Source organism: Pristiophorus japonicus, chromosome 13, assembly GCF_044704955.1.
Source record: "Pristiophorus japonicus isolate sPriJap1 chromosome 13, sPriJap1.hap1, whole genome shotgun sequence".
NCBI lineage: Eukaryota > Metazoa > Chordata > Chondrichthyes > Pristiophoridae > Pristiophorus > Pristiophorus japonicus.
In genome coordinates, this window is record NC_091989.1 from 996,296 (window position 1) to 1,012,863 (window position 16,568).

Genomic DNA, 16,568 nt, shown 5'->3' on the forward strand with positions numbered 1-16,568 from the left:
CTCTTGGGCTATTTGTCACTCAATATGCTGGAGCGTTTAGGTTTTTTGTTGAAACTAATTATGTTTGAGTGACAGAAAGATTTTTGTGCCAGGGCCACCCATAACTAACACATGCAATGGTTTGTGTCCACAGTCTGTCATCGGAACATGTTTGGGCTCAAGCCGCAGTGTTGTAACACTCACAGATTGCTGTCCGTGTACTGCCTGTGACTGAAACACGCTTTGGGTTTAAAAGCCAAGACGCACTTCCATTTGTACACACTGAGCTCAAGGTCCCAGGGCTGATGTTTATTTAAAGGTGCTGAGCTTCTAGCTCCCCACAGGAAACGCTTATCTCACTTGGCTCAGTGTGCACAGCCCTTGATCGATTGGTGATGAGAACATTGGAGAATGGGGGAACTGGACATTTAACCACTCACTCTATAGGAACACAGCAGGGTGTGGAGACTGCCGGTTAAAACATTTTCAACTCTTCGAAGACACGGGAGGTCATTTCCAACTGCTGCCCATGTAAAACTGGCCTTGGGGGCGATGCCCATACAGAAAGCGCCCAGTATTCCTCTCCATTGATCGCACTCGACCCCTGACCCCAGCTTCATGCTCCAGTGCAAAGTTCATGCTTTCTTCAGGCTTCTGGGAAATCAAACCAACTCGCTCCTACTTTGGGTATGTCTGCCTCAAGAAGCTGGGCTTCTTTATTTTCCTCCACACTAAAACTTTTCCTTCAACCACTCTCAATGGTTAAGCCCGGGTTTGTGGCTGACTGAGATTAGAATGTTGTTCTGATATCTGGCCATGTGATTCTAACACAAAAGCAAAATACTGCGGATGCTGGAAATCTGAAATGTAAACAGCGAATGCTGGGAATACTCAGCGGGTCAGGCAGCATCTGTGGAGAGAGAAACAGAGTTAACGTTTCAGATCTGTGACCCTTCACCAGAACATCAGGTGGCCGGCCTGAAACATTAACTCTGTTTCTCTCTCCACAGACGCTGCCTGACCCGCTGAGTATTCCCAGCATTCTCTGTATTTATGTGATTCTACGTCTTAGATAGGACGCATGAAAAAATTTGTCTGACAATGGTTCTTCTCTAATCTCCAACTCGCAACCCTTGGGGTCAGTTTACCTGTTCCTGGCCCTGGCGATATTGGCTCAGCTAGGTCCACCACACAGAGGGAAATCAGTCGGGAGGATTGCAAACCCAGCTCGGATTTTCCATCCAATAATTAAAATGTGCCCAATATTTCCAGGGGCAGGAACGGCCTCAAATCTGTGGAACCGCTGCTGCCCCCCAGTCTCTCCCTCCTCCTACAATCTGTGGACATCTAAAACCCATGTTCAGTATCACTTAACTGTTGCTTCTCGAGTAATGCAAGTTTCCCCACTCCTCTTTGCTTTGGTGATGCGGTCTTATACCATAAACTGTGGCCTTTTATCCCGGTTAGAATCATAGAAGTTTACAGCACGGAAGGAGGCCATTCGGCCCATCATGTCCGTGCCGGCCGACAGAGCCATCCAGTCTAATCCCACTTTCCAGCTCTAGGCCCATAGCCCTGTAGGTTACTGCACTTCAGGTGCACATCTAAGCACTTTTTTAATGTGGTGAGGGTTTCTGCCTCTACCATCCTTTCAGGCAGTGAGTTCCAGACCCTCACAACCCAATGAGTGTAGAAATTTCCCTCAAATCCCCTCTAAACCTCCCTCTAATTACTTTAAATCTATGTCCCCTGGTTATTGACCCCTCTGCTAAGGGAAACAGATCCTTCCTATCCATTCTATCCAGGTCCCTCATAATTTTATATACCTCAATTAGGTCTCCCCTCAGCCTCCTCTGTTCCAGAGAAAATAACCCCAGCCTATCCAATCTTTCCTCATAGCTAAAATTCTCCAGTCGAAACAACATCCTTGTAAACCTCCTCTGTACCCTCTTTAGTGCAATCACATCTTTCCTGTAATGTGGTGACCAGAACTGCATGCAGTACTCCAGCTGTGGCCTAACCAGTATTTTATACAGTTCAAGCATTACCTCCCTGCTCTTGTATTCCAAGCCTCGGCTAATAAAGGCAAGTATTTCATATGCCTTCTTAACCACCTTATCTACCTGGCCTGATACTTTCAGGGATCTGTGGACCTGCACTCCCAGGTCCTTTTGTTCCTCTACACTTCTCAGTGTCCTACCATTTAATGTGTATTCCCTTGCCTCGTTAGCCCTTCCCAAATACATTACCTCACATTTATCCGAATGGAATTCCATTTGCCACTGTTCTGCCCACCTGACCAGTTGATTGATATCTTCCTGCAGTCTGCAGCTTCCTTCTTCATTATCAACCATACGGCCGATTTTAGTACCATCTGCAAACTTCTTAATCATACCCCCTACATTCAAATCTAAATCATTGATATATACCACAAAATGCAAGGGACCCAGTACGGAGCCCTGCGGAACCCCACTGGATACAGCCTTCCAATCACAATTGACCATTATCCTTTGCTTCCTGACTCTGAGCCAATTTTGGATCTAACTTGCCACTTTGCCCTGGATCCCATGGGCTTTTACTTTCATGACCAGTCTGCCATGTGGGACCTTATCAAAAGCCTTGCTAAACTCCATATACACTGCATCACACGCACTGCCCTCATCGACCCTCCTGGTTACCTCCTCGAAAAATTCAATCAAGTTTTTCAGACACGACCGTCCCTTAACAAATCCACGCTGACTGACCTTGACTAATCCGTATCTTTCTAAATGAAGATTTATCCTATCCCTCAGAATTGTTTCCAATAATTTTTTCACCACCGAGGTTAGGCTGACTGGCCTGTAATTATTGGTCTATCCCGTTCTTCCTTTTTAAACAAAGGTACGACATTAGCAATCCTCCAGTCCTCTGGCACCACACCTGAAGCCAGAGAGGATTGGAAAATGATGGTCAGAGCCTCTGCTATTTCCTCTCTTGCTTCTCTTAACAGCCTGGGATACATTTCATCCGGGCCTGGGGATTTAGCCACTTTCAAAGATGCTAAACTCTTTAATACTTCCCCTCTTGCTATGTTTATTTCATGTAATATTGCACACTCATTACAATGTCTGCATCGCCCCTCTCTTTTGTAAAAACAGGTCGCTGCGCACTGTGATGATGTCATCGACGGCACAGTGGAGCGGTCGCTACCGGTTACCGCCACCGCTAAACTCCCGACGAACTTAACGGGAGTCGTTAGTGGCGCCGTGCCCAGTGAAAAGTCGTTAGTGGAAGGGTACCGGGCACAAACGGGAAGCACAAATGACCCGAATTTCTCCCCGAGTGTTGCAGCTGGAGGCAATATATATACGTATAGCGGGCACATCGCGCTAGTGCCAATGTGCACGTTCTAAACGCTGGAGACGGTACTGATCCCTCCGGACAGTCAGTCAGAGACAGGCCAGGGGCACATTAATGGCTCCCATTTGCATCTTTCCAAATTCTAGTCAGTTACTTGTTCACCTAAACAAATCAGTTCAACATGTAATTCCCTAAATCCTGGAATCGAACCAGTGTAAATATCAGATTTATGATCCTTTAAGCTGTTCTAAATTCTCCTATTAACTTCTGACCTGTGGTGTGTGGGCTTGTGCCAGGCAGTGCAATGAGGGGGAGATTCGGTGTAATAGAGAAATACAATTCTCTAACATTTATGCTTTTATAGCATTGCAACCTGCCTACTCAACAGTTAGTGGGTTTACTGAGTACTTTAAACCCATTAGAAACTCATAAAAAGTGCAGTTACATTTATAGACTCTGGATCATTTTCTCTCGTCTGAACTATCCAGACATTGCCGACCAGGAGAATTCTCTATACACAGTGGGCCCAGCACCTGTGCATTGTCTGATGGTAGGACACAGGGCATTGGTTAGCCTGGTCTGAATATTAAGCTGTTGCTAAATTGAAATAGAGAATAGGACAGTCGATAGTGCATGAAGGTGGGTGCAGAGGGTGCAGGTCGCATGTTGAGCTAGTGGCAGGTCCCTGACAGCAGTTGGGAATAATATCTGAAGGGAGTACCTTCTCTCGCCTTGCCGTCAGCCGGTAACCGGACTGGCAGGTTGGAATAAAGATGGCACAGAGGGTGACTGATCACGAGTGCTGCCCAGACGCCGGGCACAGAACCAGGTGATTCGCTGCCAGTGGGCACAAGCAAGCAGGACACCAGGGAGGGCAGTCCCTTTTTATTCCGATGTCAGGAAGGTGATGGGGAGCACACACAGCAATGTGGGTGCTGGGACTCCGGGGAGCCCGCAATATGGGTGCTGGGACCCCGGGGAGCCTGCAATATGGGTGCTGGGATCCCGGGGAGCCCGCAATGTGGGTGCTGGGACCCCGGGGAGCCCGCAATGTGGGTGCTGGGACCCCGGGGAGCTTGCAATGTGGGTGCTGGGACCCCGGGGAGCTCGCAATGTGGGTGCTGGGACCCAGGGGAGCTCGCAATGTGGGTGCTGGGACCCCGGGGAGCCTGCAATGTGGGTGCTGGGACCCAGGGGAGCTCGCAATGTGGGTGCTGGGACCCCGGGGAGCTCGCAATGTGGGTGCTAGGACCCTGTGGAGCCCACAATGTGGTACAGCCAATGCCCCCCTATCCTGCGTCATCCTGTCCATCAGGGAAATGATGTTCCTCTTGGCGTAGAGAGTTTGGGTGACGTTCCGGACACAGAGGTACACAGCATGCTGGGAGATGTCAATGATGGCAGCTGCTGCATGATGGAACGGGTCTGTTGTATAAATGCTCAGAGCCACAGTGACCCTGACAGCCTCAGCCAGTGCTGTGCATAGCCAGCTGTGAGGTTCCGCTGGTGCCAGCAGTGCTTGTTTTTTTATTTTATTTATTTATTTATTTATTTTTTTATTTTTTTAATTAATTCGTAGCCAATCGTTCCAATTCTTTGTCAAATCACAAACGCCAGAGGTCACCTTGCACATGCCAAGGATCACTCTGCGCCAATGCTCTTAGCCAAAAGGCCTAGAGCCACTGCACCGTTCCTGGAAGTACTGCAATACCAGGTTCGTGCCATGGAGGTGGATGGGTCAAGCCACCCCACACACCTCTGTGGAGGTGGATGGGTCAAGCCACCCCATCCACCTCCTGTTTCCAAAAAAGCAAGCATATACCTTCCTGACCAGGGAGAAACCACCCGGAGGTCATGGTGGCTGGTCAGGTCAGTTACGCATGATCTTAGCCAAAAGGCGCAGTGCTTGTTGCTAACCCTCCTGGTGAAGTGAAGGTTGCTGACACACTGCTCCTCAGTGAAGGAGGTCGGAGACGTGTTCTGTGAAAACCTGTTGTGGGTCTGGCTTCCCACCCAGTGCCTTCCTCCTCCCTCATCCGCCAGCCGCCCCTGTTCTCTCCTGTCTCACTCACTCCTCCGCCAGCCGCCCCTGCTCTCTCCTGTCTCACTCATTCCTCCCTCGTCTGCCAGCCGCTCCTGCTCTCTCCTGTCTCACTCACTCCTCCCTCGTCCGCCCCTGCTCTCTCCTGTCTCACTCACTCCTCCGCCAGCCGCCTCTGCTCTCTCCTGTCTCACTCATTCCTCCCTCGTCTGCCAGCCGCTCCTGCTCTCTCCTGTCTCACTCACTCCTCCCCCTCATCCTCCAGCTCCAAAGGCAGATCGACCAGACCACCCAGGACTGAAAGCAGACAAAAGCAGTCCAGCAAAAAACCAGTCCACCGATGTCAGAATTCCATGCCTGCCAGCAGAGAATAGGCCAAATAAATACCAAGAAGTTAATGAGCAGCTGCTAGGGGCAAACTGCAATTAACATGTTTGGAGCGACAGGTCCTTTAAATATCGCTGCTGCAGGCTCCTTGTTGTTGAGCGAGTTTATCACAGAGTCTGGCACTGGGGCGGAACCATTTCACAAATGAGTTCTGTAACAAGCGTCGGACATTTAATTAAATATTAGAACGGGTTTTTAACACTTGCACCATCGCCATGGAGCCCATGGAGCAGCACCATCCAATAAGACGGGAGGCGAACCTCCGGCACACAATGAGTGAATGCGTGCTGCCCCGAATGGTACCCATTGTACGCCTGTGAAATGGACCCTGCTTGACCGAATTTCTAGGCCAGTAGATTTAAATCAGTTTGTTTCGTTTTTAAGAAAGACTTGCATTTCTATAGCGCCTTTCACAACCACCGGAAGTCCCAAAGCAATTTACAGCCAATGAAGCACTTTTGGAGTGTAGTCGCTGTTGTAATGTGGGAAACGCAGCAGCCAATTTGTGCACAGCAAGCTCCCACACACAACAATGTGACAATGACCAGATAATCTGTTTTATATACCAGTTAAAGAATGCTGAATTATGTCCTTCAGAGTTATAATTAAAATTACGCACCTTAGGACATGCAGCAAGATTATCGAATATCATGTCTATAGTACAATTGTTATCTCAGAAAAACTATTGATGTGTTTGACGATTTGATCCTTTGACCTGATTTCCCAAATGTCGAGCCAGTGTAAAGTGAAGCAGAAGTTACGGAGGAATGATTCCCACCGTGGACAGGCCCCCAAGCTTGGGCAGGAAGTTTGAACTACCTTACCTCACGGTAATCCTGATCCACGCTCTCCAAGCTGAGCGAATACACCAGGTCTCGCCCTCCCACAAACAGACGCTCCTGATACTCATCCAACAGCACCGTCCGCAGCTCCAGGAATCCTCGAGGGCCATGGAACATCGTGGTCCTGTTCAGCTCCCACAACTCTGGAACAAAAAAACACAAGGATCAGATTGTAAATAAACTCTGGAGATTGAGCCAAGAGTCAGCTGGAGCAGCGAGAGCACTTGTCAACAGTCTGGGGTCAAGTCCCACTGCAGAGGCTGCAGGACTCAATCTCCCCGACACTCCAGTGCACTCGAGCAAGTTCTGCATTGTCAGAGGGGCTGTGTTTCACAGGAGTCCCATCTACCTGAGGGGGCCTTTGGCCCATCATTCACCCTCCAGCCATCACCAGCTAAACCGGTTTCTGGCCATTTCTCTCATTTACTGTTTGACGTGTAATCGCTGTCATTTTGTAGACAAAGTAATTCATTAGCTGTGATCACTTTACAACATCCTGGGGATGTGAAAGTGAAGGTTCTTCTTTGTGTAAAGATAAATCTCTATTGTTTTTATGTTCTCTTGATAAGGAAATGAGAAAGCAATTAGTTTCTCATTATTGGACGGCTGGTGATTTGCAGAAAATGCTGGACAGGCTGTAAGTCTGTAACCGGCAGCAAAATAAATCCTGATATCATGGCTGAACAAAGTGTGTGTGGGAAATCTCACCGTTCACAAGATGGATATGGCTCAGGATAGTCACTCGGCCCATCTCAGCCTATCCGTGCAGAACCAACCTCCCACCTCCCCACCACACCACCTAACTTCCTGAAATAAAGCGACAACTTCTTCCCGGACATCAGTTTTGCCTTTTGCTCGAATCTGGGTGTGAACCCGGTATAGCATGTCCTGCACACGCCTGATCAGGCACCAAGTAACACTCTGAACACTCCATGTATCTCAGGCTATAAACTGTGGGTCAGGTTTATATCATTAACAGGAGGATAAATCAGTGACTTAACTTACAAACTGTGTTTCAAAATATCAAAATGTCTTCAAACGTCACCAATTGCTCATGACTTGGAACACACGGATGTAAGGAAAAGCTTTGTGTGGCCTTGACCATAAACAGCTGGCCTGCTCTGGCCTTGACCATAAACAGCTGGCCTGCTCTGGCCTTGACCATAAACAGCTGGCCTGCTCTGGCCTTGACCATAAACAGGTGGCCTGCTCTAGCCTTGACCATAAACAGCTGGCCTGCTCTGGCCTTGACCATAAACAGCTGGCCTGCTCTGGCCTTGCCCATAAACAGCTGGCCCGCTCCAGTTTTGCCCATAAACAGCTGGCCTGCTCTGCCCTTGCCCATAAACAGCTGGCCTGCTCCAGCCGTGACTATAAGCAGCTGGCCTGCTCTGACCTTGACCATAAGCAGCTGGCCTGCTCCAGCCGTGACTATAAGCAGCTGGCCTGCTCTGACCTTGACCATAAGCAGCTGGCCTGCTCCAGCCTTGACCATAAGCAGCTGGCCTGCTCTGGTCTTGACCATAAACAGCTGGCCTGCTCTGGCCTTGACCATAAACAGCTGGCCTGCTCTGGCCTTGACCATAAACAGCTGGCCTGCTCTGGCCTTGACCATAAACAGCTGGCCTGCTCCAGCCTTGACCATAAACAGAAGGCCTGCTCTGGCCTTGACCATAAACAGCTGGCCTGCTCTGGCCTTGACCATAAACAGCTGGCCTGCTCCAGCCTTGACCATAAACAGCTGGCCTGCTCTGGCCTTGACCATAAACAGCTAGCCTGCTCTGGCCTTGCCACAGTCTGATGAGAACCGATCAGAACGAGTGAATTGGGGAGGTGTTCTCCAATGATACTGTACCGGGATCGCACTCACAACATCAGCCTCTGGCTCGAGTGGTCTATCAGAACATATCGAGTATCAGCGCTCGCTCCCTCAGAAACCGGTCTAACAATTACTATAATGATCAACAGCTACTGGGGCTTCATTGTAATTCTCAATCATGAAAATGCCTTCCATCACCTCAGTGACTCACAATAAACTAATTAAGTTACCACCAAATGCAGCAATGCATTCTCCACGTGATGCTTCCTGTTACTGTTCTCAAATCTCTTTGTACCATTAAAATTGAACAATGCCCATGTTGTTAATTCATGCCACGAACAAATTGTGCAACAAAAATGATGCAATATTTGAAGAAAAATTATGGACAGCTGGCCCAAAGTGGGTCCAAATGTTGGAATGTGCTCCAATATTGCCCCTGCCCCGGTGAGCAGGCGCTGTGGGTCCTGTGGTGTTGTTTGTGTTTGAGTACCTGTACATGCGCTCAGGGGTCAGTGAGAGCAGGCCGACATGTGGAAGCGAGCGGCATGCAGCTTCCTGCGTCTTTAGTCAACTTACGGCGGGTCATTGTGCAATGTAAATGATGTTTGGAAACAGGACTGTCCAAAAGCTGGTGCCATTTCAGAGAATCAGAGCCATTTAAGGCACAGGAGGAGGCCATTTGGCCCATCGTGTCCGTGCTATTTCTGTAAATTACGAACATGCGAACAATGACGAATGGTAAAGACCCTCTGGTCCATCGAGCCTGTCCCACACAATCCCGATACCTTGTGTATCACAACTTATACACTCCACCCCACCCCAAACCACGTGATCTCCTGGGAGAGGCAAAAAAACCAGATAATTAACCCAGGCCAATTTGGGGAAAAAATCTGAGAAATTTCTCTCCGACCCATCTCGACGATCGAAACTAGTCCAGGAGATCACTCTGGCTTTGAATTCCCTGCAGTACCGACCTTCTGTAAGAGGTGATCTCTGCCACAGCCAGAAACAAATCCAGCTTTTGCTTGAAGGAGTTCAGCAAGTCTGCATTCACCACGTGAGAGGGCACCTTGTTCCAGAGGTCCACTGTTCTCTGGGAGAAGAACCACCTCCTGACATCTAACCTAGATCTAGCCTTACACACAACTTAACTTTGTGCCCCTGGTCCTGCCTAACCTATTTAATTCAAATAAATGGTCAGCTGGCACACTATCTATTCCCTTCATTATCTTATAAACCTCAATCACATCGCCCTAAGTCTATGCTGCTTTAAGGTAAAGAGTCCCAATTCTTTTAACCTATCTTGATAAATAAGATGCTTTAGACTTGGAATTAGTCTGGTGGCCCTCTTCTGCACCCTTTCCAGAGCCTCAATATCACCCACCATGGGAAAGCGGGTTGTGTAGAGGACACAGAGAGGCTGCAAAGAGATTTAGGTAGGTTAAGCGAATGGGCTAAGGTTTGGCAGATGGAATACAATGTCGGCAAGTGTGAGGTCATCCACCTTGGGAAAAAAAACAGTAAAAAGGAATATTATTTGAATGGGGAGAAATTACAACATGCTGCAGTGCAGAGGGACCTGGGGGTCCTTGTGCATGAATCCCAAAAAGTTAGTTTGCAGGTGCAGCAGGTAATCAGGAAGGCGAATGGAATGTTGGACTTCATTGCCAGAGGGATGGAATACAAAAGCAGGGAGGTCCTTCTGTATTGGTGAGGCCGCACCTGGAGTACTGCGTGCAGTTTTGGTTACCTTACTTAAGGAAGGATATACTGGCTTTGGAGGGGGTACAGAGACGATTCACTAGACTGATTCCGGAGATGAGGGAGTTACCTTATGATGATAGATTGAGTAGACTGGGTCTTTACTCGTTGGAGTTCAGAAGGATGAGGTGTGATCTTATAGCAACATTTAAAACAATGAAAGGGATAGACAAGATAGAGGCAGAGAGGTTGTTTCCACTGGTCGGGGAGACTAGAACTAGGGGGCACAGCCTCAAAATACGGGGGAGCCAATTTAAAACCGAGTTGAGAAGGAATTTCTTCTCCCAGAGGGTTGTGAATCTGTGGAATTCTCTGCCCAAGGAAGCAGTTGAGGCTAGCTCATTGAATGTATTCAAATCACAGATAGATAGATTTTTAACCAATAAGGGAATTAAGGGTTACGGGGAGCGGGCGGGTAAGTGGAGCTGAGTCCACGGCCAGATCAGCCATGATCTTGTTGAATGGCGGAGCAGGCTCGAGGGGCCAGATGGCCTACTCCTGTTCCTAATTCTTATGTTCTTATAACCCTGCACTTATCCAAGTTATATATCAGTTCCCAATGATATTATTTGAATTATTCAAAATTGGGCCATCCAAATCCTGAATGCCAATGCTCACCCCAATTAAATGAACTGTTTAATTCCCCACACATCTACATTACCATTCAAGAGTTTCAAATATTTCTCCCTTACTTCTCATGTAAACCTATTTAAAACAACAACTTGTATTTATATAGAGCCTTTAACTTCGTGAAACGTCCCAAGGTGCTTTACACGAGTATTATGAGACAAAAGATTTACCTGAATAAATTTACATAAATCAGCTTGTTTCCAGGGATATTTGATATGTTTACATACTTTATCTAATCAATGGGATCACAGACGTTGATTGGCCTGACAGACACAGACAGAATTGCTCCGGGCAGTCACATTAACAAAGAATGAAAGGGCCTCACTGGTCAACGCTTCGTGTTCTGTTTTTAGAGAACTGTCCAAAGACAGAAAGATAGACTCGTGTTTCTCCAGCATTTTCCACCATCTCAGGACCTCACAAAGCGCTTTACAGCCGATGAGCTAAGTTTTTGGAGTGTAGTCACTGTTGCAATGAAGGAAAAGACATGCACATCATTCTCGGTACAGAGGAGTTGCAATCTTGCTCTGCTCTATGGACACGGCTTCATTTCGTGTCATTTAATGAAACAATCGTTTTTCAAAAGGCTCACAAATCCAAGCTTTGTTAGATCGAGTGTCACGGGTGGGGGAGCATCCGAATACTTTGTTTCTTGTGTTACCCAGTTACTGATTGTAGGCCACATATAAAAAGCTCGACCCCACTACTACCAATACTCGAGCATTAACAGGACAATCAGATTGGGACAAAAGCAAAATACTGCAGACCGTGGACATCCAAAATAAACACTGAAAATACTGGAAGCACTCAGCAGGTCAGGCAGCCTCTGTGGATAGAGACAGATGTCGATGACCTTTCATCAGAAAGGGATATTGGGAACGTGTTTAGCATGGCGCAGGGTTTTATACTCATTTGTTCTTTGGCATTTTTTCTCCACTTGCCCCCTGTTCCTCATCCTTCTATGGGTGAATCATAGAATCGTAGAAATTTACAGCACGGAAGGAGGCCATTTTGGCCCATCATGTCCATGCCAGCCAACAAGAGGCTATCCAGCCTGATCCCACTTTCCCGCTCTCGGTCAGTAGGCCTGTAGGTTACAGTATTTCAAGCGCATATCCAAGTACTTGTTTAATGTGGTGAGGGTTTCTGCCTCTATCGAGGATCCATGTAGACTATGCGGGCCCATTCCTAGGCAAAATGTTTTTGGTTGTCATGGACGCTTACTCAAAATGGATTGAATATGCAATAATGTCTATAAGCACATCCACGGCCACCATTCAAAACCTACGAGCCATGTTTGCCACACACGGCTCGCCTGATGTCTTAGTCAGCGAGAATGGTGCTTCACCAGTGCTGAATTCAAGAAATTAATGACCCGCAACGGGATCAAAGATGTCACATCTGCCCCATTCAAGCCCGCATCGAACGGTCGGGCAGAACGGGCAGTTCAGACCATCAAGCAAAGCTTGAAACGTGTCGGAAGGCTCCCTGCAGACCCGGTTGTTCCAAGTGCTGCTCCAGCTACCGCACCAGACCCCACTCACTCATTGGGATTCCCCCAGCTGAGCTGGTCAATGAAAAGGGTGCTTAAAACAAGGCTCTCTCTTGTCCACCCTGATCTCCATGATCACGTGGAGGGCAAGTGGCATCAACAAAGCATGTACAGTGATCGCGCAAATTTGTCACCCGATATTGAGATCAATGATCCGGTGTTTGTGCTCAATTATGGACATGGTCCCAAATGGCTCGCTGGCACGGTCACAGCCAAAGAGGGAAGTAGGGTGTTTCAGGTCAAATTGGCCAAAGGACACATGCACAGAAAACACTTGGACCAAATCAAATTGTGGTTCACCAATAGTTACGAACAACCCGAAGAGGACACCACCAACTTTGACCCTCCAACACACACACACACACACACACACACACACGTGGCAACTGACATCACAGTCGACGACTAAACTGAACTCATCATCCCCAGCAGCCCAGCAAGGCCGGCTGCCCAATAGCCCAGTGAAGAAGTGACCAACCCACCCACTCCCGCATTTGTATCGAGACAATCGACAAGGGAGCGCAAAGCCCCAGATTGTCTCACCTTGTAAATAAGTGTACTGTTGACTTTATGGGGGAGTGATGTTATGTATTTAACCCTTTGTAACCTGCATCACACCTGGCCACCAGAGGGCCTACCTGTAGGAGTCCCAAAGGATCCCAGCATCCCTTGGGAGCACAGTATATAAGCAGGCCACCCACGAGGTACCTGCACTCTGGAACCTTAATAAAGGAGCTAAGGTCACACTTGCACATTACACACAGTACTCAGTCTGACCATTTATTATGAGTGTAACACAAAGTATTCATTATTCTTGATATTCTTGATACCCATCCAACAGCACGGTACACACATCCCAGCAATGGCTTCCCTCGCTAAACAGCTCGTGCCAGCACTGTGCTCAGGCTCGAATTTGGCAGCAATTCTCTCCTGTCCTCAAAAGGCTTTTGGCTCCTTCCCCAGCTGCTGATTCCCTCCTCCTTCGTGAGAAATCTCACAGCAGGGTGAGGGGCCAGCAGCGTGAGGGGGTCTTCAATCATTTGGGGCAATAACTCAGAGCCGAGTGCAGCAGGAGGAGTGCGGATGGGGGAGGTGGGCAGGGTCTGGACGGGCCGACAATGTATTCCAGGGGCTCGGGTCAGAGCTGATCGGCTGGATTCACACCTCAGCCTAATGCTTACTCACCTCTGAAATGGAACATTCCACAACTATGGAAGGCTTTGAGAGAATAATAGTGAATAGTTATTTCAATGACTGGTATATTTGTAACAAGAGGGCATTGACTCAGGATTACAACTCAAAGAACAGAAGGGAAGTCAGAAGATTTTATTTCACAAAGGATGTTATTGGGCTGGATTCTTCTGTCAAAATAACAGTGAGGCTAATGACACTCGCCATTACAGCAACTTCAGGCGAGGGCAGATGTGAGGTTAAAGGCGGATATCCAACGTTGCTGACCGATGTACTGCTCCACCGTTAGCTTCGTGAAAACAGCATCTCGCTGCTGCCTCGCCACGGAACGGCGTGATGTTGCTGTATTTGTGCGGTAGATACAAACTAAACTCGTCACAGAAAGTTACGTATTGTCATTTCAATCCAAGTACGCTTTAAACAATGTGATAAATGTTCATTACTGCCAAACGCACTCTCTGGCTCTGACAATTAACCATTACCAGTGTGGTGTCTCATTCCTTCAGATGTTAATTGTTTTTGGAGATTTTAAAATGTAAAATTTAATGTTTTTAACTTTTCCTTTCTGACTCTTTTTCCTCATTCTCTTAATCCAATCTTTCTTTCCCTCTCTTTATTTCTCTCTCTGATTTGACATTGAATTTACCCGCTCTAACTTTACTTCCTGCTCAGTCCTTGCACTGTTAATTTCACAATCCTTCAGTCGGATTGGCTAAAGAGATGCCCAGTTACTTGCCTGGTTTCCCTCAGCTCACACTTTCAGCAACTTGTCACCTAAATTTACAAGGGCAAGAGTATGCAACATAATATGAAAAGGAATTGGATAATTATTTAATAAGAAAGAATATAAAAGTTTATGGGGAAAGAATGAGAAAAGGGAATTTGAATAGATGGCTTCACTTGAAGAGCCAGCACCAACACAGGTTCAATGGTCTGAATGACCTCCTTCTGTGCTGTCATTTCGATTATGCTATTCTATGTTTAATTGGATAATGTGCAAAGAATAGGGAAAATATAGAAGCATTTAGACAATCTCATCCCATAGATCACCGTTCCAATAAGGAGTGTAAATCAGTAGCACCGATCCCACGGAGTAGGCAAAGAGCATTATCAGTAGTCCCAGGTCATTGTGACGGTCACAACAGTGTCTGCTCAGCGAGGATACCTAATGGCACAAGCTCTTTATTAAAATTTGAGAAATCTAGGTGAAAGGCCGGAGTTCATAGTGCAGATCAACACCAACCCTAAAAAGAGAAAACACAACCTATTTTGGAGGTACCCTAAAAATAAAATAAAATACCTAATTTTGGAAAACAAAGAAAAATATTCACTTTAACAAGAACTAGACTAGCATTCGTGAATCAGTTTCTGTCTAGTAACCACTTGCTCAGGATCCCTACACCCCATGGCTCAGTCTGGGGTCCTTATACCCTATAACTCAGTCTGGGGTCCCTACACCCTATAACTCAGTCTGGGGTCCCTAAACCCTATAACTCAGTCTGGGGTCCCTACACCCCATGGCTCAGTCTGGGGTCCCTACACCCTATAACTCAGTCTGAGGTCCCTACACCCTATAACTCAGTCTGGGGTCCCTACACCTTATAACTCAATCTGGGATCCCTACACCCCATGGCTCAGTCTGGGGTCCCTCCATCCTGTAACTTAGTCTGGTATCCCTAAACCCCATGGCTCAGACTGGGGTCCCTACATCCTACAACTCAGTCTGGTGTCCCTAAACCCCATGGCTCAGTCTGGGGACTCAACACCCTATAACTCAGTCTGGGGTCCCTACACCCTATAACTCAGTCTGGGGTCTCTATACCCTATAACTCAGTCTAGTGTCCCTGTCCCTGCACCCTATAACTCAGTCTGGGGACCCTATCACTCAGTCTATATGAAGTCACTATTAACGTACGGTGCCCTCATTACAAAGTTCATTGTATTAATTTTTTATTAAAAAAAAGAGTATTTTTCCCTGCATTGGTGGAAGTACAGAGACTAAAACTGTCTTTCTTGTTTTGTAGTTTATAATAAGAATGTGGCTTCAAAAGTGAATAGAATATCTTGGGATTAAGACTTAACTGATTTTAACAGGAAATTTCTACACAATTTGTTTTTCAAAGAGTTTGTAAACTACTCTGTACAAGGAAGTATGGGCTGATTTATTTTTTCAACCAATTTTGTACATATATTAAACACTGAGTGAGTTGTGATCAAACCCGCTCCTTCAGCCCCTTCGCCATGCCTGCTGATTTTTTAAATCTTTCCCTTCAGTTTGTTGAAAGTTGGATTATTTGCCAATATTTGAAGCAAAACTGTTGCTCTGCAGCATTTTTAATGCACCATTTTTTCCAGACATTAAGGCAATGACCTCTCAATAATGTCTCCCTTCACTTTACAGTGACACGAATAAACCATTATCGCTAGTACACGAGCGTGTTATCACCTGCCAGTGCAGGTTGGCTGCAATTAGATTGGGCCAATTGTAGACTACAGTTTGGTGAAACACAGGCTGCTACGCGGCCCTGTGTTGTAATGCAGCCTCCGTGCCATTTGGAAACGGCATCAATGGATCCAGGAAGTGCAATGGGGAGAGCTCGTTCTGGCAGGCTCTGTTGCAATTCACTACACAACTGAATCAATGTAAGCCCGCTGAGATCACTGTGTGGGCCCTTTCAGGGTCTGACTCTGCTAAATGCTGGCCCTGAATTACCACAGACTATGGGCCACTGGAACTTCATCGTACGTGCAGCAGAAACCCCGTCTCCGATACACTTCTGACAAAGTTATAGCGTCGCAGACAGAAAGCCCGAGGGAATTCAGGCTCTCTGCTACAGCTTCACCATGGCAAAAAGTTCACCTCTGAATTCTAACCAAGGGGGCGGGGGAGAGAGGAGAACAGGAGGTGGAAGGAGGGAGGGAGGGAAGGAGGGGAGGAGGAGGGGGGGAAGGGGAGCGAGCTGGAAGGGTGTAGGACTTAGTCAATGTCAATAGATTTGTTTGAACTAGTCACGCCTCTAGCCAAGC

The 16,568-nt window shown here is 47.2% G+C and overlaps 1 protein-coding gene across 1 annotated transcript in view; it reads right to left on the bottom strand.

Annotated features, from left to right (window-relative positions):
- LOC139277933 (semaphorin-3E-like) overlaps positions 1–16,568 on the bottom strand; it is a 295,608-nt gene that overhangs the window by 149,696 nt on the left and 129,344 nt on the right. Inside the window, exon 2 of the mRNA XM_070896556.1 lies at positions 6,571–6,731. Within this exon, the coding sequence (XP_070752657.1) occupies positions 6,571–6,731 (161 nt within the window). The remainder of the gene's footprint in view (positions 1–6,570; positions 6,732–16,568) is intronic.